Genomic DNA, 24,393 nt, shown 5'->3' on the forward strand with positions numbered 1-24,393 from the left:
CATCGGCACCTGTGCAGATGCTGTTCTCCTTTGCGAATCTGATTGTACGGCCGAACACAAGACGCCTAAGTGATGCAGTCTCCAAAAAAAACTTGCCACTTATTAAGATTACCATGATAATCTACCAAATAAATGCTATTTTTCCTTGCTGATTTGTTATTATCATCGTTATTTCTGTAATTCCAGATGACATCTTGCTCACAGTGTTTACGGTAGTAGTTACGGTATTTAAATACTCATATCGGAAAGAATTTATGAAGAGTACTTAACACCCCTTTCAACAAAGCATTTTGTGTTTGTATTTAAATACTAAAAAAATGTATTTATGCACATCCCTGGTCGGAGGCCATGGTTCATTATTCGTTCTTTGAGAGAGATGCGTTAAAGGTACTCAGCTATTAGATAAAACTATTTATGGTACACACTGCGATCCGTAAAGTATACCGTATATGAAATGAAACAATCGCAATGAAGTTACTTGTGTCAGGACCCCGCGATATATTTCGAGCCACTTCTCCCGTAAGGCAGCATTTGAGCGGAACTCGTGGAAGGAAATACTTGGGCCCGACACTGTTTTCTTCGGCTTGCAAAGCGGGACGGTGCAGTACATTATCACGTCTCACGTCTGACAAACCATGCACTGAAGACAAACACTGCCCATCGCATGAAAACAAGCCAAAACCAAACGCGTATGACGGCAGCGACGGTATCCGCATGGCATGCGTCGTCTGCCGAGGGTCCCGTATTCAGCGCCACAAACGTGCGGCGGCCGCTTGGCGAAACTTAATCAGCGGTGCTGGGGCTAGGTGCGAGTGTTATGGTCGTGTATTATGGGGATGGTCGTGGCAACGACACACCGGCGCAGCAGCTTCGGAACCATTATGCAATGCACAGATAGATGTCTACAATGCAGTGTTGCATAGGATGCTTTTTCTCTCCGTGAATCGAAACAGACACGGAAGTATGGATTTTATAAACGCGGATATTTCTTTCGCTGGGCAAACCTTGACTACACATAATCGTTCGCTTGTACCTTTGCAATACATGTATAAAAACTGGAAAAAATTCAAAGCTACTCTTCCTAGCGAAAGGACAATAAAAATTGAATTGATTTAACTTAATTCAATTAATTATTACCTACCTGTAGCTCGATATCGCACTTATTGGCACGCTGTCGCACCTATAATGGTGCTCAGCATCGGGATACTCTTCATTTGTGGAAAATAAAATAAAATGTGTCAACGTCCATTCTCAAAATACTCCGACAGGCGTTCGGGTTGTCTACTCGGAGATCTGGGTTAAGGCTGTTTTACATTCCATAGCACTTCTTCAGTATCTATTCTTTGGCCCATATCTTGTCCCAGATTTTCATGTGAATGCACTCTGCATCATCCACAAGGGGCGCACCTTTTCTCTTTCATTGGTCCATCCTACCCTAGACACAAACGAGATACAAGCGCGAAAACGGGAACAGAAGGGATCGGAAAACTGACAGCCGTCGAAAAACTGACTCGTGCGAATGCTAGAGAATGAGCAGGCGTCTTCAGTGGCACCAGCTCCGGTGACGCCGCGGTAACGCGTGCGCTTGGAGACTGGGAGGTCCGTGTTCGAATCCGCGGGCCGGCTGTGCCGTCTGGGGTTTTTCCTGGGTTTCCCTCAGATGTGTAATAGGCGTATGCCGGCACAGTTCCCCTGAAGTCGGCCCATGGACGCAGCTATCCTCCCCCCGTGCGGATTCCGCTCGGTCTTCCACTTCACCCTTTCCTCTCCTCCTCTCCACCACCTTTCCTTCCCGAGAAACATGCCGCCTAATCAGGCAGGCAGACCTCTCGGGTTCCTCCCAACGACACTCCTCCTCCTCCTCCTCGTCTTCAGGGGCGTAGTGACATCGTTTATCTCGCATATCTTCTCACTCCTTCTCGACTTGCTGCCGGCAGAAAACAGACTCGTGTTGTCAGGGTTACATGGTCAAAAGACCTAACACACGAATGGGGTGTCGCTATATTTACGTAATTTGTGTCCCATGAGAACATAATTTTTTGTATAGTTGCCAAATTCACATTCAACACCAGTGGTCAACTTCTGTGCATTGCCTCTCCCTTTTGGGACACAACAGGGACAACAGGGCCCTTTGCAGTTGGTAACATATCCCTGGCAATGAGGAAAAGACAGCTGGACGAAACACAAGCCTAACAGCAACCTTGTCTTGTGCTGTTAGTTTTGTGTTTTATTCGACTGGCTTTTCCCCAAGCCCAAGGACATTTTGCACCACAAGTATGCACCAGCCCTCTTCCATATTAATTGTATGTCTACAGACCATTTGATATATGTAACCGATTAAAGTTAAGTTTAGGATAATATATGTACTATATTTGTCACATCCCTACGCTGTGCCGATGAGAGCCAACAAGCTCGAAACCGCCGTCCACAGCTGGGATTGGGGCACGCTTGACTTGTAAACACATACTTCACGTGCAGCCATAGAGCATTCGCTCATTTCTCTATTTGTATCTGTACTTACTGGCTTTGCACTGCGGCCTCCAGAGGTGTTGCTAACACCATGGAACATTGATGTCTTGTAGAGACACACTGTTCGTGCCGACCCAAGGGCGTGCCACATCCCTACGCCGTGTCGATGAGAGCCAACAAGCTCGAAACGGCCGTCCACAGCTGGGATTCTGGCACGCTTGACTTGTAAACACATACTTCACGTGCAGCCATGGAGCATTTGCTCATTTCTCTATTTGTATATGTACTATATTCTATATGTAATTATACATATATGTCATATATAGTGTTATATATATAAGTATAATATATAAGCTGAGTCGAAAAGAGCAATGACCCAATGAGTATAATGACTCAAAAAGCAATTAGCATAATTTCAATGTCCGTCCTTCATAATGCCACAGCGCGAATGGTCGGTGGAGCATTGCAACGATCATTCAATAAAGGAAGTAGATAAATGCGAATTGAGTGCATACCACACTGCAAGCTGTGCTGGCAACATCAGCTACCTCACTCCGAGAATGGATGGTTTGCAACCTCCTGTCAAAATGACGGAAGAGAAGTTGCAATGTTACGCGAGTTTACGCTACCGGTCCGAAGTACTGCTGGAGTCGCATAGCGTCGGCGTGTTTTCAACGTAAAAATGGACGAATGTTCAGCGCTTCAGTGCGCTTATTCTACGGAAAAAGGACAAAATGTATCGTGTACCCTCGGATCATGCGCCTTTGAAAAAATGTCATCAGCGTGAAAGAAAATTGACTAAGGTTTGCAGCCCCTTGTCACCAAATGACGTGCTGTGTACCTACCATGTTAAATTGTGCGTAGATGTGATAACATTATAAACTCATGACCGAAAATAATTTAATTATAGTCACAACTTCTGTCAAATTAAAAGGAAACGACTACATGGAGCAGAAGATTGCTGCGTAAAATATTGCCCGTACATTTCGTTGTATTATGTCTGAAATGCTGCATGTTATCTTTGTTGACTAAAGCGTCATATTGACCGGGCTTGTAACGGAACATTTCGCACAGCAAAAGACAGCGATTTAAAAGCGCGTGCAAAACGAAACCGAAACATGCACGTAGTGCTACGAAATCTAAACTTTGCCAGAAGGAAAGTGCGTTCGATGTATTTAAAGTAACGTACTTGATTGGGTGGGGGGCATGCGTCCCTAGGCCAGCTCATCTTGGTTGTCTTTCAGCCAGAGTTTATGAACCATTGATTTGTTCCAATTGAGCGAAACTAAAATTTGGGACCCAGCGCGCGTAGCGCCACCTCTCAACTTAAAAGTCACCCATTCGCTTGGGAGAAGACAAGACAGAAAAAAAAAACAGCCTTGGACTTTGTACCTGTAAGCAGGTTTAGACATACTGAACTATAATTTCCAGAGACAGAGACTACAATCTTTAAGCGTATTGTAAACGAAACTTTCACGGCTATTTTTCAACATCGTCAAGAGTAAGAGTCCAGTTGAGTGTCGGTATTGATCAATATGTACGGGACTTGCCTTTCATGTGTTTTTCCGAAGCCGCGCCTACTGTTTTTCTTTGGCATGTCAATGAAATTGATTGTGAGTGTAAACCTGCATGGCTTGAAAATTTTCTTGTTCATTCAGTGGTTTATCGAGAATTGCAAACGCGGGGAGCTGTTGCAAAAAACTGCGATGTGTGTGCGTGTGCCTGGGGTGCCTGGGTTCTGGATAGATCACCGACGTCATTTACGTGGAATTTTCAGTAGAGATGCCCTTGTTCCCGACCATGTTTGCCACATGTCATGCAGCAGTTACCTGAAGTTTGCAGGCGGGTATTTGTACGAATTTGTATGACAAAAACGTTGTTTCGGTTGTGTCCGAGCACAGGCCTAAGATATTTCGAGTGCGATAAACTGACAAATGCACACACAAACGTACTGGAAGCTCGGCAAAAAATACGGCACATTTGTTCCTCCGTGTGACCCCTTCCGGTGACCTGGCAATCCTCGAAGCCGTACTTTTGGCAGATGGATCCTTCGCATAGGCCATTCTGGCACACCTGGGTACCCTTGTTGCAAACAGTCAAGTTGTCTTTATACCGTTGCTGGGGACACTCGGCAGACACACTGGTGGCTGGGAGTTAAGGAACATGAAACTTTATTATTGGTGTACATGTGGGTTCTTAGAAAGACAACCAAACGCAGTTTTTTCTTTTCTTTTCTTTTGTAGGAGCTGTACAAAAGAAGCAATAGACTAAAGATGAACATAGAACAGACACAACAAGACGTACAGGAAGATGCACTGTGGAAGCACGTGGAAGATTGTACAGGAAGATGTCCTGTACAAAAATGACATGAACATTATTCAAAAAATGTCCCCCTGCGATTTTGGCTCGTCGTGGTTGATCGCAAAGCGAAACCGTGCCTGTCGGTAAAACCATAGATCGAGAAGTTTCCCGTCAATAAGAACTCGTTACGAGTTAAGTTACCGTGTGGAAAATGTAACTAAGTTAATAACGAAGTTCTTCAGCCTGAAATGTAACTCACAGTTACTGAGTTACTTTAAAAAAAAAGAACGAGTTACTTCCAAGTTACTTCGGACACAAAATAGCAGTACACAGGTGCAGCGCGCGTGAGCAGTTGAGTTAGACCATGAGTTGCCTGTGGAGGAGCGCAACACGCTTAGATCGTTTTCGTTTATGTCCAACAATTCGAATGCTTTGCATCTTACTCCCTGTGGGTGCACAATGGTTCAGCTTCATTTCAATGGCAGCGGTTCTTACTTCCTGAATAGAATACTCTCATTGATTGAATATCACGTTTTATGACATAAAATGCCATGAAAGAACCCGAGAGAAATCGAGAAAATATGTGACGTGAGTGAAAAGCGAATTAAAAAGTAACTTGGAACTTAGCTTAAGTTACTTTGGCAAAGTTACTTGAAAAAGAACCGAGTTCCTCTGGAAGTTACCACGCGCAAAAGTACCGAGTTAAGTTACAAGTTACCAAAAAAAAAGGAACTTAGTTACAATAACAACTTACTTGTAACGAGTTACCTCGAACTCTGGATAAAACTGGTGACTATGCAAACATCCAGAAGTTACGTGTGGTGCTAGACAATAAAATCTGGCACCAAGCGTGCATAAAAGGATATTCACATGTTGAGGAGAACTTGCACTCATTTTCCTCAGAGCACCGATGATTCTGGTCCATGAAACTGCAAGCCGAACTGCAACATGAACCAGCCGTAGGGCTGAAATGGAAAAAGACACCCTTGAAACTGGTCAAAGTGTCAGACACGAAGAAATTCAAACATGATTTCCTATAACGGTCGGCACTTAGGCCAAATGATAGCAGCAAAGCTGCTCGCGTAATATCAAATATTTAAGCTCCCCACTACCAACGCCACCCGGATACAGAAGGCCTCTTTAATGACCCTCTCATTCCTTCGCACGTAGACATATAAAGTCCACCAACCGCAGCGGCCAACCAAGATGTCAGCTAATTCCTGCAGCTGATTTGGAAAGACAAGCTTTGTATCTATACGGCTGACGTCGACTTCTTTCCATAGCTATACGGCCGCTGAAAGCAACGTCGTGATTGGCGGACTCGTACTTGCTACGTCACGTCGCTCAAGCGATCAGGCTTTGTCTCTATACAGGGTGTTCCAAAAAACGTGTCATTCGGACTTTATAAGAAAATGGGGCGACGGAAAAATACGGGGTAAAAGGCATTTGTGTGGCAACTGAATTTGCCACCTTGCAAAAATATTTTCATTTGATTGTAATTAAAAGAAATTGAATTTCTTTAATTGAACTCCAAAATTTCCCCGAGTCAACCTCACGTTTTTTTTACTGAATTAGAGAGCCCGTAGCGAACTTAGTCAATCGACCAAGAAATCCGCTCGATATTGCAAATGGAACTGCCCAAAATAAGTCCCGAAATTGAGGCTTCAAAGTTTCGGGTATTCAACGGCGCACCAAATCAGTCGCAAAGATGCGCGGCAATGCATTTGGCAACGTTGCTCCGCGGAGGTCGATTTTGGTCTCCTCACAACAGCGGTTGAGAGTCTGCCAATGTTGAAGGAAGAGCGAAGACGCTCGCGCTCTTGTTTTCGAAGAGATGGGCATGAGCAAGACTCAATCATGAGAATGCTCTTTCGTGCTCAGTGTGGCGAATGAGCTAGCCATGAGCGGGTGATCTTAAAGGATGCTCAAATTGGGTCAACTGGGCATGGACGAACTTGAGTACAGAACATACATCAAACACCGTGAACTGCACACTCTTAAAAATGAACTTCACAGCATAGCACGCTCCTACCCAACCATCACCTCAAATGATATCGTTACCTGCCCTGATTTGTTGAAAACGGGAGGCGTACGCCTTTTCTGTGACAATTATGAACAGCATAAGTGTCACAGAAAAGGTGTACGCCTCCCGTTTCCAACAAATCAGGCCAGATAACGGTATCATTCGAGGTGATGGTTGTCTAGTTGCGTGCTATGTGGTGAAGTTCATTTTTAAGAGTGCACTCTAAGAAACAGGGAAAGATCGTGACTTCCATAGTTACCACGTAGGTCAACAATGATATCGTTATCTACCCTGATTTGTTGAAAACACGGGGCGTACGCCTTTTCTGTGACAATTATGAACAGCATAAGTGTCACAGACATGGCGTACGCCCCCCGTTTTCAACAAATTAGGGCAGATAACGATATCATTCGAGATAATGGTTGGCTAGGAGCGTGCTATGAGGTGAAGTTCATTTTTAAGAGTGTAGCAGCAACCTAGTAGCAACAACTTTTTAGACACAACATATGCGACAACTATTACCACCTGAAAAATGTGCATGCTCCACCTCTTTTCCTGAGGGTGTGAGCAGCCTCATGTCGTCCCTACACTCTTAAAAATGAACTTCACCGCATAGCACGTTCCTAGCCAACCATCGTCTCGAGTGAAATCGTTATCTGCCCTGATTTGTTGAAAACGGGGGGCGTACGCCTTTTCTGTGACAATTATGAACAGCATAAGTGTCCCAAAAAGGCGTACGCCTCTCGTTTTCAACAAATCAGGGCAGATCACGATATCATTCGAGACGATGGTTGGCTAGGAGCGTGCTATGCGGTGAAGTTCATTTTTAAGAGTGTAGTACTTCTGATCTGTTTTCAGCGCTTCTGGTTTGGCGGTGGTGGTTGTGAAAGCTGCTCGCCGAGGTCGGCCACGCTTTAAGGGGCCAACGTCACGACTAAACGCAGAAAAAAAAAGAGAGGACGAATAAAAAAACATAGAAAGACGAAAAAAGAAAAGAAAAAGTGTATTAGGGGTAGGGACGATGCCGCCTACTAGATGCGCAGAGTGAGATTTGTGTCCCTCAAAAAAGCGATTATAGTCGTCGTCCACTTGTGTCTTTCAGCGCCTGTCGAATCACCAAGTAGCAGTTCTGAAATACACGAGGCATGGGGTGTCCTTACGGCAAGAGCTTGCTTCTCGCTTCATTGTAGGCGGAGCAATCAAGGAGGACGTGTTGGAGAGATTCGAGGGTTGCAGGACAGTGGCGGCAGGCAGGAGTATGAGAGAGCTTGCGTCGATGAAGCCAGCTGTTTGTAAAGGCAGAACCAGTCCGGAGTCGGTGAAGAACAGTTTCAGTAGCCCTGTTGCAGGATCTGGAGGACAACAGGGGTCTGGCATAGGTTATCGCCCGTCAGGGGGATGAGATTGAGGCAGTCACACGGCCGGTTGCAGTTGGCCTGGGTTTATCCTCAGGAGGGAGAGGGAAGGGTCTGAGGCAGTGAGAGTGCGCTTCTTTGGCCAGTTTGTCGGCAGCCTCATTTCCTGGCAGACAAGGTGAGAGGGCATCCACTGAGTAACTCGACTGGTTCCATTTTCCTCAGCAAGACATAGGGCAAGTCGTGAGCACCTGAGCAGGGTGGATTGATTATTCATGTCACATAGTTTAAAGAGTGCAGCAGCAGAGTCGGTTATAACGACAACTTCCTTAGAGTTGGACAGGGCAGCAGCGATGGTAGCGTGTAGAATGGCGCAGAGCTCCGCAGTGTATGAGGAGATACAATGCCGTTCGAGCTCGACATATCAGTTTGTGTTAGAGGAAGGGATGAAGTATAGGCAGAAGAAGCTGATCCAGTGATAAGTGAACCATCAGTACACATGTGAAGGTGATAGCGAAAGTTACCTTGAATATGGGAGAGTGCTTTACTGCGGCCCACGACGGCAGAACAGTGCCTTTTTCCGTGGAGTTCATGTATTGTGGTTTAGGTAATGGGGACGTAGTCCCTCCAGAGCGGTGAGCTGATTTTGTTTATGCAGGCGATTTTTTTTTTGTGTGTGTGTGCTTCCTCATGAAAGATTTGCAGAGTTTTCTGACAGAAGTATTAAAGCTCTTGCTCAGTGGTGAAATAGAGGAGGTGCCAGACCAGGCTTGATGAAGCTTTGAGACGAGAGCATAGACCCCTTTCACGGCATGTAAGCCGAGTGGCCATTCATCCGCTTCCAGAAGGGTCTCCTCGACGTCCGACGAGCTTGGTAGTCCCAGTGCGATACGTACACCATCACTATGTAGCCTCTCCAGACGCTGACAGCCAGAGGGCGACGGATTGATGATGGGGAGCGAATAACTGAGCCTGCTAAGGACCCGGGCTCGATATAGGGTGAGTTTGGATGGTTACCACAAGGTGGTTACCCCAAAATGGTTTTCCGGAAAGAAGCTTCAAAATGTTTAAAAGACATTGACTACTCGCTACCGGGTTTTTAACTTGATGAGTTCATGAAAGCCTTGTGTCAAATGTAACACCAAGGCTTTGTGTACTCTTGGGGTAGGTGTACCATCAAAGGTGAGCGCAGGGAAACTGTTCGGGATGCGTAGTCCTGGAGGTGCACAGACGGGAGAGACAGTTTTGGCAGGGGAGGGTTGAAGGCCCTTGGCAGCAAGGGTTTGAACTACATAGTTGGCCTAGAGTGGATTGAGCTGACATCTGAAGATGGTTCTTGGCCAGGATCTGGAGGACAACAGGGGACAACAATGTGCAATTTCTCTTGAACCAGAACGCATATGTCATCGGCGTAAATGAGATACTTGCTGTGGTATCGTGTAGAGGTGGCTCCGAGGTGGACATCCGATAAAGCGACATTGAACAGAATAGGGGACAAAACTCCACCTTGAGGAACACCTCTTGTTAGAAGTCTTGCTGAGCTGAAGTGACCCATGTCCCAGTAGTACATGGGTGGTACATGAGAGCACTCTTGAGTCAAGACGCGAGGTGTGACGACTCCTCATCCCTCAATTTCGTCGACGTGAGAAACTGTTTCCGGTACTCTGCCGGCGCCAACCTCCGTTCTTTTAGTACGGCGTCCTTTAGCGCCTTGTAACTGTCTAGCTCGCCTGTAGAGGGCTTCGAATAGAGGTGCTTTATTCGCTTAGTGACCAAAAGAAGCACTATAGGCGGCTCTGGATTTCGTCCGGTACTTTATAGTATCGAAAAATCTCTTCTATTCCATCAAACCACACCGGCTCTTAGATCGGATGGCAATGGCACGCTTTTTAGTTTTTGAGCGTAGCGCTCAAGTGTATCCTCTCGCGATACTGGTGGGGATGATGAGCTTCTGGACGACCTTTCACTGTTCGCACGTGACATTTCTAACTCAATGCGCCGCGCCCGTTGTTTTTCAAGTTCAATTTCTAGTCTGAGTCGCTCGGGTGCTAGGTCTGAAAGATCTTTTCGCCCTGACGAGGTGTCCACCTCTCGATCCGTTTTGTTATCCTGACTCTCCTGACTCGACGCCATGCTGGCCGCTACTGCTGTGTGATCTGAGTGGTGCAATCCTTGCGATTATGGGGACCTGAACAGACGCGACAGCGAGTAGGACCCAGGCAGTATCTCGCCACGTGGCCAGAACGCTCGCATTTAAAGTACTGTGTAACATCAAAGTGTTCGATGACCTCGTGACTGTTAAATCCGATATCGACAGAGTCCGGAAGCTCGACATTGGTCTGAAAAAGTTAGAACAACCCTGTTTGCGGGCGATTTATTTTTTCTCTTCAACGCAAATACCAATCGGGACAATCCTCAAGTGCAATGAAGCGAACATGCAGAGCCACCTATGAGTAAAGTTTCAAGCGCGTGGGGCAACGCGTCTGTGAGAGAAGCAGCCGCGTCGAGCAAAATAATGTATCATCATATTGCCCCCCCCCTTACCCTATATACTGCACTCTTAAAAATGAAGTTCACCGCATAGCACGCTCCTAGCCAACCATCATGTCGAATGATATCGTTATCTGTCCTGATTTGTTGAAAATGGGAGGCGTACTCCTCCCCTTTTTAACAATATCATCAAGTTCATTTTTAAAAGTGTGACGACGGACAGCCGTGACGCCAGCCGCGGCAAGGCAGGAAAGGATTTGCTGTTCTGAACATTGTTTGTAAAATGCCGAGATCGTACCTACATTGCGTCAGTAGGAAGCGGGTATCCTAGGCACAACTGAAATACCACTGAGAGAGGACAACTTGAGCATAGAGGTTGCAGCCTGCTAAGAGCCTACGGTGACAGTCAAACTGCCGTCCCTACCAATGCGATGGCTCTTGATTCGTTCCTGAGTGGTGGCGAGGACTACGAGTGCGAGCTCATTTGGGTTGACTTGCATGCGCGATTCGCCTTCGTTAGTGGGCCAGAAGGTGATGGGAATTCCCATTTTTCTGTTCTTTTTGTATGAAACAACAGTGTAGGGAGTGTCGTCATCGAAGTCTTCATTACTGTAAAGGACGATTTCACAGTGAGGACTGTTGTTACGCGATGCGTTGCTAGATGCAACTGAGTGGTTGTCTTCTTCAACTTTACGTCTTTTTTAGTGTCCGTAGAGTGGCCTACCTTCTCCGTCCAGTGAAGAAATACTGGTCGACTTGGTCAAGTTGACGGGAAGACCTTCGGATTCATCCATGGCAAAACAATGCAGCGGCAGGCCGCGCAGATTCGTTGAGGAGCCAGATACAGCCAAAGCGGCTTTGGGAGGCGCTTCTGGTTTGGTGCCAAAACGTCATCCGGTTTCACAGCAAACACAATCTGCGCCAACCACTGTGCCGATTGATATAGTTACCATGTCTGATTTGAGGGAAGAGAGTGTCGTATTCGCCTTTCTGTGGCGATCAAATAGCCGCAAGAGGCGTACGCCTCCCGTTTCCAACAAATCAGGAGAGCGAAAGACATAGTTCTGCATGGCGGCTGGTTTCGTGCGTCCTTAGTCGCGGAACGAGCGGAAGTCTTCGTGGCACCGGAAGTTTTGGCGTGGGATTTTTATGTTTACCCGAGAACGTCATGTCGTGTTGTTATGCACACTCTTAAAAATGAACTTCACCTCATAGCACGCTCCTAGCCAACCATTATCTCGAATGATATCGTTATCTACCCTGATTTGTTGAAAACACGGGGCGTACGCCTTTTCTGTGACAATTATGAACAGCATAAGTGTCACAGAAATGGCGTACGCCCCCCGTTTTCAACAAATTAGGGCAGATAACGATATCATTCGAGATAATGGTTGGCTAGGAGCGTGCTATGAGGTGAAGTTCATTTTTAAGAGTGCACGTCATTACTAGGACTAGGTATACATTATGCACCAAAATCTTTCAAAATACGCAAGATTATACTACGAAGCTTTAGCCTAAACTGTATTAAAGTGGAAATAGGCTAAGAAACGCGTTCTACAAATAAAATATTCGTTTTTTGCAGGAAGATGTAAACAACGTTCACCCTTGCACAATCAGCTATTTGTCATTGAACATTGCAGTGTATGTCATCATTAGATAGCAGATTTTTGGGTATTAACTGGTGTTGCTTTTGACCGCATAGCACGCTTAATGTCTATCAGCATCCCGGGTGATATCGCTCTATATCTTCCACTTAGGTGAGAAAGGGGTTCCACCCCTTTATGTATCAATTTTCCTTCCAATCGGAAAATAAAACGATATTTTGAACGTTGGTTGGCCTAGAGCGTTTTATCGGATAGAGAGCGCTATCTGTTAGTACCAAAATCATCAATGCGACACTCTTAAAACATAATTTCACATAGCTACACTCTTAAAAATGAACTTCACCACATAGCACGCTCCTAGCCAACCATCATCCCGAATGACAACGTTCTCGCCCCTGATTTGTTGAAAACGGGAGGCGGAGCCTATTCTGTGCCGTGCATAATGGCCACAAAATAGGCTCCGCCTCCCGTTTTCAGCAAATCTAGGGCGAGAACGTTGTCATTTGGGATGATGGTTGGCTAGGAGCGAGCTATGTGGTGAAGGTTATTTTTAAGAGCGTAGCCAACCATAGCACCGAATGACAGTATGCTATGTGGTGAGGTTCTGTTGCATTCACAAATTTTTACATTTCATCATGAAAAACTTTGTTAATTGTCATGTCAGGATGTTATTCTGGCATATTTGCTAGCCAGCGAGCTCATCTCCGCTATCTACAGACTGTTAGCGTCGCTGTGACAGCAGAGGCAGGTTCATCTCGACCCCCATAGCAACATGTCCTCATGCTATCGGAACAGAACTTCACCGCATAGCACATTGTCCGCTAGCCGTTGTCACGAATGATAGGGTTACCGCTTCAGATTCCAAGAGCGAGGGGGGCGTACGCTCTTGTAGCAATTTAGATATATGATAATTGCCACACAAAGGCGTACTTCCGTCTCTCTGTCTTCAAATCAGGAGCGTAAACCTTATCATTCGTGGCAGTACTTGGCGCACAGCGTGCTATGGGTAAAGTGTACTAGAATAGGGGTAGTGTGCTCACAGGCGCCGGCTCCTGAAGCTGCTCATGTCGCGTGGAGAGGAGGAAAGCTGGTGGCGCTGCGTACGCATTCACGGGAAACGTAGCCGCCGCGGCGTTGCCGAGCGGCAGAACAGAACAGTGCCCTAAAATGTTTATTATGCAGTTCAATGGACCATTTTCTTGTGCTTGGTCTCTATAATTACTTCTACTAGTGATGCACCAACGAAAATTCTACAGGGAATAGAAAGAATATCGGAAAGTGAAATGGAGCGGCGAGTACAGCTAGTATTCGCGAGCATGATCGCGAGCGTAACCAGGGACTGTGATCCCGCCCTCCATGGTTGTCAATTCATAGTTTAATTGACCTAGGGAGCATTGGCCTTTTGTCGGAAACATCGTGAATCCCCGCAGAGGCGCGAATCCAAGATTTTGTCTGAGGGGGGCAAGACAAGTTCCATGCGCATCATCCTAGTTTACATATATCACGTGCAATGATGTCCCTGCCAAATAGTGCACTGTGCAAAACAGATGCTCACACCTAGCAGCAACGTACTGAATCTTTTATTGGACTTCACACACGATTTAGTTTCAAGTGTTTTGCCGCTCTCGTTTGCTCCCCAACCTGACAGATTTCACACCTTTCACAAAGAAATGAAGTGTTGACTTGCTCCAAGATGTTCTGTGCTTCTGTCCGAGAGGATACAGACTTCTCGTCAAGCAAGACGCGCCCCTCACGTACGCTCTACAGCACAGAACTCCGGCACCATGAACAAACAGCACAATTGTGAAGAACAGAAGGACTGAAAGCGGGTCTAAGTCGTCGCTTTAATCAGAACAAGTGAGCGAGCCCACGCTATGTTAACTAAAAGAAGAAGCTAAAAGTCCATGCAGGTCAGCTGACCACCAGCTCCTCTTTTTCCACATACAAGTTTCAAAAACCTTTTCTGACGTGACCTCCATTTCTGAACTCAGCACTGACGTACAGTAAAACACTGAGTTATATCTTAGCCTAGAAAGACGTGCTTTAAAGCAATTTTGGTCAATTGACCAACATTTTGATGGCATCTGTAGGCTTCCACTGTAACCTTGATCATATGTGGCGCTTGTGGTTGGCCGAGAAGCAGTCTCCCAGTTGTGATGCATGCACTGAATCGTGCAGAGAATTCTGTCAGCTCCGGTAGTCCGACTGGTTCCCATATGATGCTAGTTTCGTTTCCAATAGACACAATACTGTCATCAGACCCATGGGTGTCATCACCAACCTCGCAAGGTGTCTTCCTCTTCCTAAACGCTCTTGCACACGGCGCTTTTTTTTTTTTTTTAACATCCAAGCGTTCATCCGATTGCGCCTTCACGAAAACTCTACCGTTAACACTACGCGCGCGACACCCTGCGGGGCAGTTTCGACCTAAACGCTGTCGACATCCGCGGCGTTACTGCTCCCCGTAGGCGCCTTCGTTCAGTGAGCACACTACCCCTATATTCTAGTACACTTTACTATGGGGCCAAGTTCTGTTCTGTGCATGGACGACGTAAAAGGCACCTCCGAGAGTCAAGTTTTCGGATTCCACTCTATTTTCGGATTGCATTCTGATGGAATCTTTTGCTGTTTGCGTCAAACGAAAGCAGCATGAAACCAGCGCGGTAGCTCAGACGCGTAGCTGGAACGCGAGTTTTGGGATCATATATTTAGGTTAAAAATAACGTCAGCATTGGCGAAAGAAAGGTAATGGCACACGTCATATAAACATCAGGCGGAAATATGACGCAGTAATACGACGCACGAAACGTTGTAAACCCGTGCCGTGCTTGGTAATGTTTTGAGAAGCTTCAAGATATATAGGGCAACGTGGTCTATGTTGAGGACAGTTCAACTATTTTGTTAATAGCAGTTAGTATAATGGCCTAAATTGTACTATAATTCGTTAACTGAATCCTCAAACCTTGGAGAAATGATCGACAAATTATTGCGGGGCTAAACCAGATATTTCGTACGAGATCAAAATGACAGGCTACATGTTTGCATTTGTCCTCAACTTACCACACCCTATGGCTAAGTTGAGGACATAAAAAAATTAATGCCGGGTTGAAATTTTGTCTTTTATTTGGGCCAGCCGAGACGGTCAGCCACGAGTAGTGCACATGGAAACACAGGGCAATGACACAGCATCATAACGGTGAGGGTATATTTTATTAGCCGAGGAGCAGAAATGAGCAAATTGGAAGTCAATACTAGCGAAAGTTACAGATGGGACAAAAAAGGCCCCTCTTATCTCGACCACATCTGCAAAGCAGCGTTTGACGTCTTTCTAAAAAGCCACGTGCGGAACGTCAACATGTTATTTCAAAGCCCAAACGACGACTGTGCTCATCCTGGTATCACAGACGAGAAAAAAATATTGCTAAGAAAATGCCACACGAAAAACGCAAACTGCCCTCAACTTGCCCTCGTCTTCACGTAGCCTCAGTTTACCCTGCGTTAGAAGGACGCATTCCAAAAATATTGAATTTTTCACGAATCTCGAGCCCTATTAACTACGTATTATGATATGCACGCAGCTTCTGCCGTCACACGTCCCTATATCAGGGCAGAGTGAAACTTTGAGACACTTCATAGTTAATCTTAAATGATACTGTCTTGCACTGTCTTGTACCGGATTAGGGCCAAGCGGCACACCTGAGTTCTGAGCCTTAAACAGAACTCGACAAGCGTGTTTTGCCGTGAAGCTGTGTTTTCGGAGTGTAGCTATGGCAGTACTTTGTGTTACACGGTACCGCCAGACTGAGCTACACGTACCGCACTTTAAATCAGCATGGAAGTGTCATTTAACACAGAGAGTCGAACCGAACCTGGACCCGAACCGAAAACCGTTATTAACCGTTATTTTTGACCGAACCGGAACTGAACCGAACCGAAACAGTCGACGCCATCTTGGAGCTGAACCGGAACTTAACCGTTATTAAAATACCTTACCGGTACCCGGTTCAAAAAACGGTTCATGTGGAACTAAGAGCGAAACTTTGCATGTTGTTCCTGAGCATAAAAACTACTTTTTTCGTCGTTTTTTTTTTCTTTTATTACCTTCTTAGCCTTCCTGTTCGAAAAAGTCGTTCCCTGCAGGAATGCTCTGGATTTTCTGGAGTCGCGAAATTAAAACAACAAAGAGAAGGTCACAAAGATAGTGACTTAATACTGTTATGACTACTAATATTTAAGGTATACACATGAGCATACAAGGATTAGGGATCAATGGGTAGCGTTCATGAAGTGACATATAGCCTCAGCTATACAGGGTACCCACCCTAACTGCATAATTGATGGCTGACACATAGCGCGCGTGAGCTTACATAAGCCCTCTAACAAAGTAAAAGGCCAGCCACCCTCATGCTGACCAGAACGAAAAGAAAATACCAAGCATACAAAGTATTCGCGACTACTGACTGGTAATCAATAATTTCAATGACTTAACTGACTTAGGCTAATCTAGCAGGCTCGGTTGACTTTTATATTCCTGCCGAGATTCTTTGAACAACCCAGTGGGTTAATTAGCAACCGCGACATGAGCTACGTGCTGCGACAGTGAACCCAAACCGGTAATTCATGGTCATGCCCCTGTCGTAACCATGATGTTGTCTTTCATATCGCGCAAAATCTTTCAAAATCTTGAACGACCGTTAACACCTTCCTGTCCACTTCAAGCACTTCAAGCACTGTGCTACACAAACGGAAATTTGCTTTAAGCTGCCTGTTATGCTTCATTCCCTCCTGTGACCGCTGAACCGGTTCGTGAACCGAACCGTTTGAAAAAAAAAAAAACAGGTTCGAACCATTATAGTTGCCTTCCCGATTTGAACCGGAACTGAACCCTTATCGAACCTAAACCCGAACCGAACCGATAAACGTTTCGGTTCGATTCTCTGATTTAACATGACTCGAAACCCTGCTTAATCTATGAAGCTGTCCACAAGGACTCATGATGCAAAATATTTTCGCTCTGCGGTGTGATGTCACTCCGCAATAAAATTTACAAAAGACAGTCGAGAAAGCAGTCGCGAACGAGAGACACGAGCCCCGCGTGACGTAGAAACTGCTCAGGGCCTTTTTTCTTTGTTTCTTTCTTCTCGGCTCACGCACCGCTTATACGTGCTTGAGCTGTGCCTTTGGATGTCACTGGTCACGTGCCGGAGCCCGTGGTACGTCACGACGTCTTCTGGATCGCCGATGCGCTCTTTGGATGCGGAGAAGGTTTTTTAAAGGCTTGCGGAACAGAACATTGCGCGTGCTCTGTAGGTTACCTGCGCACATCGTTCTTTGGCAGGAGCTCATTTTATTCGTTGCAGAAGACGTCACATCACGTCACGTTTCGGGGGTCACATCCATGCTTTTTTTAAAAACTGAGCTTCACCGCATAGCACGCTCTGCGCCAACCATTGCCACGAATGATAGGGTTATCGCCTGTGATTGGAAGACAGTGGGAGGCGTACGCCTTTTTGTGGCAATCTTCATATATCCAAATTGCCACAAAAAGGCGTACGCCACCCCTCTCTATTGGAATCAGAAGCTTTAACCCTATCATTCGTGGCAATGGTTGGCGCAGAGCGTGCTGTGCGGTGAAGTTCTGTGTTTAGAGTGCATGTGCCCATGAATTGGAGTGATAAATATTTTGCAGAAGTCTGCATAAATAGAACCCCCCCCCCTAGAAATCTGCCATCTGTTTAATGGGTACCTTCATAAAACATAGCTACATTATATAACATGCTGAAGGCCGCCACTGCACAGGATCACTGCATTTGTGAAAGGCACTGGGTGTACACCCTTGTTAAAAAGGTGTATACTCCGCCCATTTTCGAAAAACCAGGGGACAAAAGGGCGTCATTCGGAATCAGAGTTGGTTATGCGCAGAATTTCTGTAGGGTAGGGTATACTTATTCGTCATGATATTTAGGGCCTGTTTATAATACCACGTGACGCCGAGGAATGCGCCACCCTTTCAGTGTTTACGAACAGAAGGCACAACCTGAAGTTGGCTATGGTTCCCAGCGTCAGCGGCTACATGTGGTGCCACGCGGTGTCAGACTGTTTCCTTTTCACTGTCTACTGTTTCACTGTTTACAAGTAGTCAGATAGAGAGATAATCAGAATAGACAGATTGCGCCGCGCCACACCGCTCGACTGTGCGCCGTCGGACGTCATAGGGCTGGTTTAGGGCCAGTTCTTACTTGGCGTCGCCCGACGCGGCGTCGTGAGCGGGCGGTGGAAGTACAGGCGCATTTCCGCCAACGCGTCAGCGCGCACGATTTTCATGTTCCCACCACAGTGGCATTCCGTCGTCCAAAGCAGACGAAAAGTCAGGAGGCGTGGCCTTTCTGTGTCACCTAATTGGTCGCCAGCAGTCGTTCTCGGCAGCTCTCGCCAACGTCGTGCAAGAAGTTCGGCATGGCAGTTTTTTTTTTTTTTTTTGCGCGAAATCTCCTCTCCTGACTCCGGAAATGCGCGTCTATTTCCGCCGCCCGCCCACGACGGCACGTCGGGCGTCGCCAAGTGAGAACTGGCCCTTAGAATACGACGTAGTCTTCGCCCATCGTCGCCCGCGTTGGGCGCCGATAGCCAGCGTCCGCCACGCAACGCTTCCTCATCCTACCGGGGTCATAGTCTGACGCACACGCAACGAAAACACCACCGGAGATTTTCATATTTCGTAGTGGGAAAGCAGCCGTGTCTGTACCCGCCTGCTGTATCCGTGTTGGCACTGTACTACTGTAATACGTTTGGTACCCCTAAACATGAACACTGAATTGAATAAGGAAGTCGCACGCCTTCCGAGCTGTTCTTCTTTTTGCTTGTCTCTATATAGTCTATCCGTCGTTTACTATATAGGCACGGATGCCCCTTTGCAGTTTCGATCAAAAGCTCAATGGGCGACGCCCCCCCCCCCCCTAGCTTGCTCTTAATATACTAAAAGCAATATAATATACTAGTTAATACTTCTAGTACACCTGGAACCTCTGCATATTTTTCCTCTTTGCACTTTGTTTATCAGAGCAAAAGAAAGCGAAATTGGTCGTGTTTTTAGAAAGCGTTTGATCATATACTGGGTCATTGTAATGTGACATATAGTTACCTGCAAGCAGCATGAGGTCGTAGTTTGCAACCAGCCTTTCCCTCATTGTTTTTGTAGGGATAACAGCAGCTATCTGTGCAATCGTCGTCACTGTAGCCGCAGTCACACTCTTCTTCCCCTTCACGAATATTGTTCCCGCAGTACGCGCCTTCGCTCTCTGGGAATATGATGATACAGGTGAGAGCAACCTCAAGCTGTGGGGTTGTTCAGGTAGGCAAACGAGCTTAGGCGAGCACTACCTATATGGAAAGCACAACACAGAGAGCCTCCAAGAGCCCAAGTGACAAGTGAACAAGTATGTAAACGTATTTTTATTCGCGCTGTACAGGGTTGGCGCTCTAAAGGATCAGTCACATTTTCGTGCGTGACATGATACTTCCTTGACCGATACCTTGTTGACGCACAGACTTCCGTTGCCTCATATTAAAGAATTTATACCAGAGAAACCTACGAAAAAAAAAATTGTGGTTACACTGCACTGCGTAAAAAAATAAACATGGCCATGCAAAGTTTCGTCTCCGTGCAACGGTATAGCGCATAGAAAATTCATGAAGACGAAAATTTGCGCGGTCGTATTCATTTTTTTTTACGCAGTGCATGACAACCACGATGGTTTCGTATGTCTGTCCTGCACAAATTATTTCCGTGTGGTGGCGGAAGTCTGTCTCTCAACTATATATAGCGTCACGCGTGAAAATGTGACCGACCTTTTATAACACCCACCCCGTATTAATTTTCACGAATCACGCACACAGCCATTTGCGAAGTTATTGGCGATTTCACGATTCCAGGGTCGTTTCCTTTCGCGGGATAAACGTTCAGCTGTGTTCGCGAGCACAGTTTTTCGCGATTTTTTAGCGGTAGCGAAATTCGCGAAACTTAATACAATTCACGAAACATTCAATGAGTGCACGCGCCAGGAGTTGAACCTGGACTCTCCTAATTACCGGTCAGTTATGCTGCCTCTACACCACATGGGCATGGTCCTTTCGAAATGATGAGCCTCAAGCCATCAGGGTCGACGGAAAGGTCACACGCTCCTTTCCACTCTGACATGCTTTCTCATTCACTCACTCACACATTCATACACGAGGCAGGTGGCTGTTGAGGACAGATAGGTAAACCAGCTGTGGGGAACTCCATCTAGGGACAAACACAACGCGTTCCTTTGCATATCTGTCTTCAGCAGCCAGAAAACATGCAAGAGTAAGTGGAAAGGAGCCTATCACCTGTCCGACCGGATGACTTGAGGCTCCCAAATACTGAAAGCGCAAAAAAGTTAAAAACGAAAAACGAGGAAAGAAAAAGAAACCTACATTTCGGGATGAAAGATGGCATCACATTTGCAGCAGTGGATAAGGAAGCGATGTTCATCCGTTGCGTCGTTTGTTATTTAAGCGCGGGAGAAAGCGCAATTTACGTTTTTCTGCTTCTCTTCTTCGCAAGAGCCTTCTCGTCTTCGCGACACGACTGCGAGGCCTCCCATTGGTCCCCTCAAAACCCACTCCGCGATCACGGAGCTATGTAGCTGTATCGCGCCTGTTTGAAAGGAGAAACAAGCGAATGCGCAAATTGCGGTTTTTGCCGCCAGCATGCTTGCATGCTGGCGGCATGCAAGCATGTTGCAAAGCATACTGTCACAGTAAATTATGAAACACCCATTACACACAAAAAAAGGTGTTTCGGGAAATGTACACCTTTTTCTGTTTCACGGAGTGTAGCGAACAGTGTTAATATCCGTGTTTCAAAAAGAGTATAAAAAATACACCTTTGTTAACCCCAGAAGGCGAAACTAGAAAAAAAAAAGAAAGAAACGTGTTACGCTTTTACGCCATTCTGCATCTTGTGTACACTCTTTCAACTCCAATCGTGTAAAAAATGATGTTCTCAAGAAAGGCAAATAAAATGATGCCAATCGTTCGTAGCTGCGGAATAACATGAAACGGCTAGAGCGTGTGGTCGCTTTGGTGAAATTGTGCGTCCTACGTAATGCGCATGCGCGGCACTCGGGCCGGTCGATTGATCCGAGCGAAAATGTCTGTGGTTATGGGCTCTAGTGACAATGGTAGCGGCAGGTCAAGTAAAAAACGCAATGCCTGATAGAAAGGGATATCTGTTCTGTCACGCTAGGTGCCTCGAAGTTACTGCAGATGCAGTGCGAGCTGCTGATGCGTTTCTCCGTCACCGCCATCAAAGAGTCTCGCTTCTCCGTACTCCGAGGAGCGAAGTTTTGGGTTTTAGAGTACTTGAATTCCGATGGGGGATGCTGAGGGATGTCTGGCACCGATAGTTCCTGCTCTTCGTTTTTAACACGATGGCAGTACTATTTTTGAGGCGTGATGGGAGGCAAGCTTGCGCTTGTCCCATCGTACAGTTGGCAATACGACTACCTGGATCCCTGAGCAAGATGGGCACTGCACGTGTTGTTTGCTTTTAGGGTGACTCAGTCTTTTCTTCTTTTTTATTTCACACGATTCAACGTACATCAGTTAGGTCTGCACGAGAAAAAAAAAAGAAAAGAAAGGAGAGACGAATATCGGACCAATATTGGTGTGCTGCCGAGGGTTTGCAGGCCCGAGCCCAACGTACGAGCCGTGCTGCAGTCCTGTCGTGAACACCATTTCAATTGGCGTATTCCTTACAAAACACACGGTTTTTTTTTCTCTTCAACACACGATTTGAAATGGTGTTCCGTGTAAAAAACACCATTTAGAAAAGTGTACAGGGGTTTAGAAATGTGTAGTAAAAGGAGTGCGCTATAGGACAAGCCATGTACACTGAGAGGGGTGTTTCGTGGGCATTATCAGCTTGATGAGCCTATCAGCCGACGCATTTTTCCCGCTTCTTGCCCACCACAGCAAAATATAACCTCGAACCAGTTTTCTCGTGAAGTCACATCACATGTTTGTAAACAGAGGGTCGTCTATATAACGAACGACGCAACACATGAATCTTGCGATAAAAGAATGAATGAAATATGGATCTTGTTCCGTTGTATTGTTATTGAGGTTACAAAATCTCGCATTGTCCGAGGATATTTTTTTACGCTTGAGTTGCATTCAGCGATGAAAGAAGAAATGATGAAATTTGACTGAACCCCGAGACAAGGAAAACCAGTTAGCCTGCATTTTTACTCTTATTGAAATAAGAAATATTCACCTAGGAAGCAGTTGTCTTTGCCGTACTTAGCATGAAGCACTACTTGAACCACTGCGCCGATCTGTTCAATACTACAGGATGAAAACTTGCGGTTATTCTCCTTGGTACCGGACGTTGCGCGTGGAAACATGATGTAGTTGCCATTCGGTTCGCCGGGAGCACACTCGGTCCCGGAGTCATGCTGCAAATAGAATGTAAAATATTAGTGACCGAAAACCTTGAACACCTTTCCGTACTGCGGACGTCACAAACGTGTCCAGACTCGTCATTCGGCAACTCCTTACAAAGTTCGCATTGGCCTGTGCAAACTCCGACGGACGCGCATTTGTTTCGAGTACGCACGTCTGGGACCGTGATCACGGGATCTGGGATCTCGTGACCACGGCTTTGTGCTCGCATATACTTGTTCATTCTCCCACCTTCGTCTCTTTGCCTCGATTTCACTTTCCCTAACTTTCGGACCTTCTTGGTTTCTTTCGTCTCATCGCAATCACTTTGCGTTACCACACTCTTGGCTTGGGTCGCGTTGTTTCCGTGCAGGCAATGTGCGTTGGGCTGCTTGTTCGCTCGACGTGCTATGACGTTCGCGCGGTGCGGTCGGTGTTCCGAACCCCGAACACCATGAACTCCCTATCTGCCGATGGTGTACGCATTCTCCGTGGCCGCCACATAGCGTCTCGTAACACTGACTGCGCTCGCACACCACTTTTTCTTTTTCTGCTCTCCGATTTGCTGCTGCGCCAGCCGCGCTAACCAATGGCGTGCCGAATGAAGTGTCAGGGACCACGCCGTAACCTTGACAAAAGTTCCCTCATACAGCTGTCGCTGTACAAGTAAAGGGCGAAACGCATTGGACGTTTTCTCAGCGTCAAAACGTCGCGCGTACGTCATGGCCTTGCACGCGCGGTGAAGAAACGCCAGCGAGGCGACCACCTGAAACGCATGGGATGCGTACGGATCGAGTGACGCACGCCACTGTTGCTATATTCGTCGACCACAAATATCTGTTAGAACGTGCAGATGCTCTTCTTTCCTGTGGTTCCTGCGTTCCTTCATTCTAGATACCATTAAAACGTTCACGTAAATTTAGTGTGATGAACAATGTCCCAAAAATTTATGCGAGCTGCTCATATGCCACCTTGTCTGCCGCACGACGGCCATGGTTCTGTCTACTTCTCGAAAAACGCGCCCGGACGCGCGCGAATATCTGTAGTCAACAGATTCCGGCGTACGCACTCCGCGCGCGTTGAAAAACTAGTTTTTACGATGTCACACGCATGCCGAGCGCGCGCGCGTCCTGAAAACGTCGGAAAAACGCTCCATGCGTTTAGCCCTTTACGGGGTCCATGTCCAGTTACTATACGAACAAGGTAACTAAGTTATAGGTACAGTCACTCTGCACGAGTAATAACTAGTCAAGTTACAGTTACAAGTAAATTAGTTACTCTACAGTTGCCATCCATAATGGCGAAAACAAGAACTCCAGTTCAAAGACGTTAGTTCTAAACGCTTTACTAGTGTAATGTGAACTAGCAACTTGTACTTGAGCAACAGCTGTTCCATGTTTGTCTCTGGTGAGTCTGCTCCGCAATATATTCGTAAGCATCCCTATACCAATACTGAACAGCCGCTCAACTGGGACACTAGGTGGGACCAAAGATTATTCCATGTTGCATTCGAAAGCGCAGACCATAAGACAACGTCCTTGTCATCAGGGTAATGGCAAGGTTTTATCATCTTTAATTTGCTGCAGGAGACCGTCGTTCCATTCTTCGACGTCTAGTGAGACCCCTGGCTTTCCGCTAATGGACAACAACTTTATTTTCGATAATGAATGGGGCGTTTCATCGC

General features: G+C 46.3%; 1 protein-coding gene across 1 annotated transcript in view; it reads right to left on the reverse strand.

Moving 5' to 3' along the window:
• Positions 1–24,393, reverse strand: part of LOC135385509 (disintegrin and metalloproteinase domain-containing protein 10-like) — a 147,267-nt gene that overhangs the window by 41,463 nt on the left and 81,411 nt on the right. Inside the window, exons 9-12 of the mRNA XM_064614861.1 lie at positions 22,543–22,723; positions 19,384–19,540; positions 5,641–5,735; positions 4,422–4,616 (exon numbers count right to left, since the gene is read on the reverse strand). Of these exons, the coding sequence (XP_064470931.1) occupies positions 4,422–4,616; positions 5,641–5,735; positions 19,384–19,540; positions 22,543–22,723 (628 nt within the window). The remainder of the gene's footprint in view (positions 1–4,421; positions 4,617–5,640; positions 5,736–19,383; positions 19,541–22,542; positions 22,724–24,393) is intronic.

This window comes from Ornithodoros turicata, chromosome 1 (genome assembly GCF_037126465.1).
Source record: "Ornithodoros turicata isolate Travis chromosome 1, ASM3712646v1, whole genome shotgun sequence".
NCBI lineage: Eukaryota > Metazoa > Arthropoda > Arachnida > Ixodida > Argasidae > Ornithodoros > Ornithodoros turicata.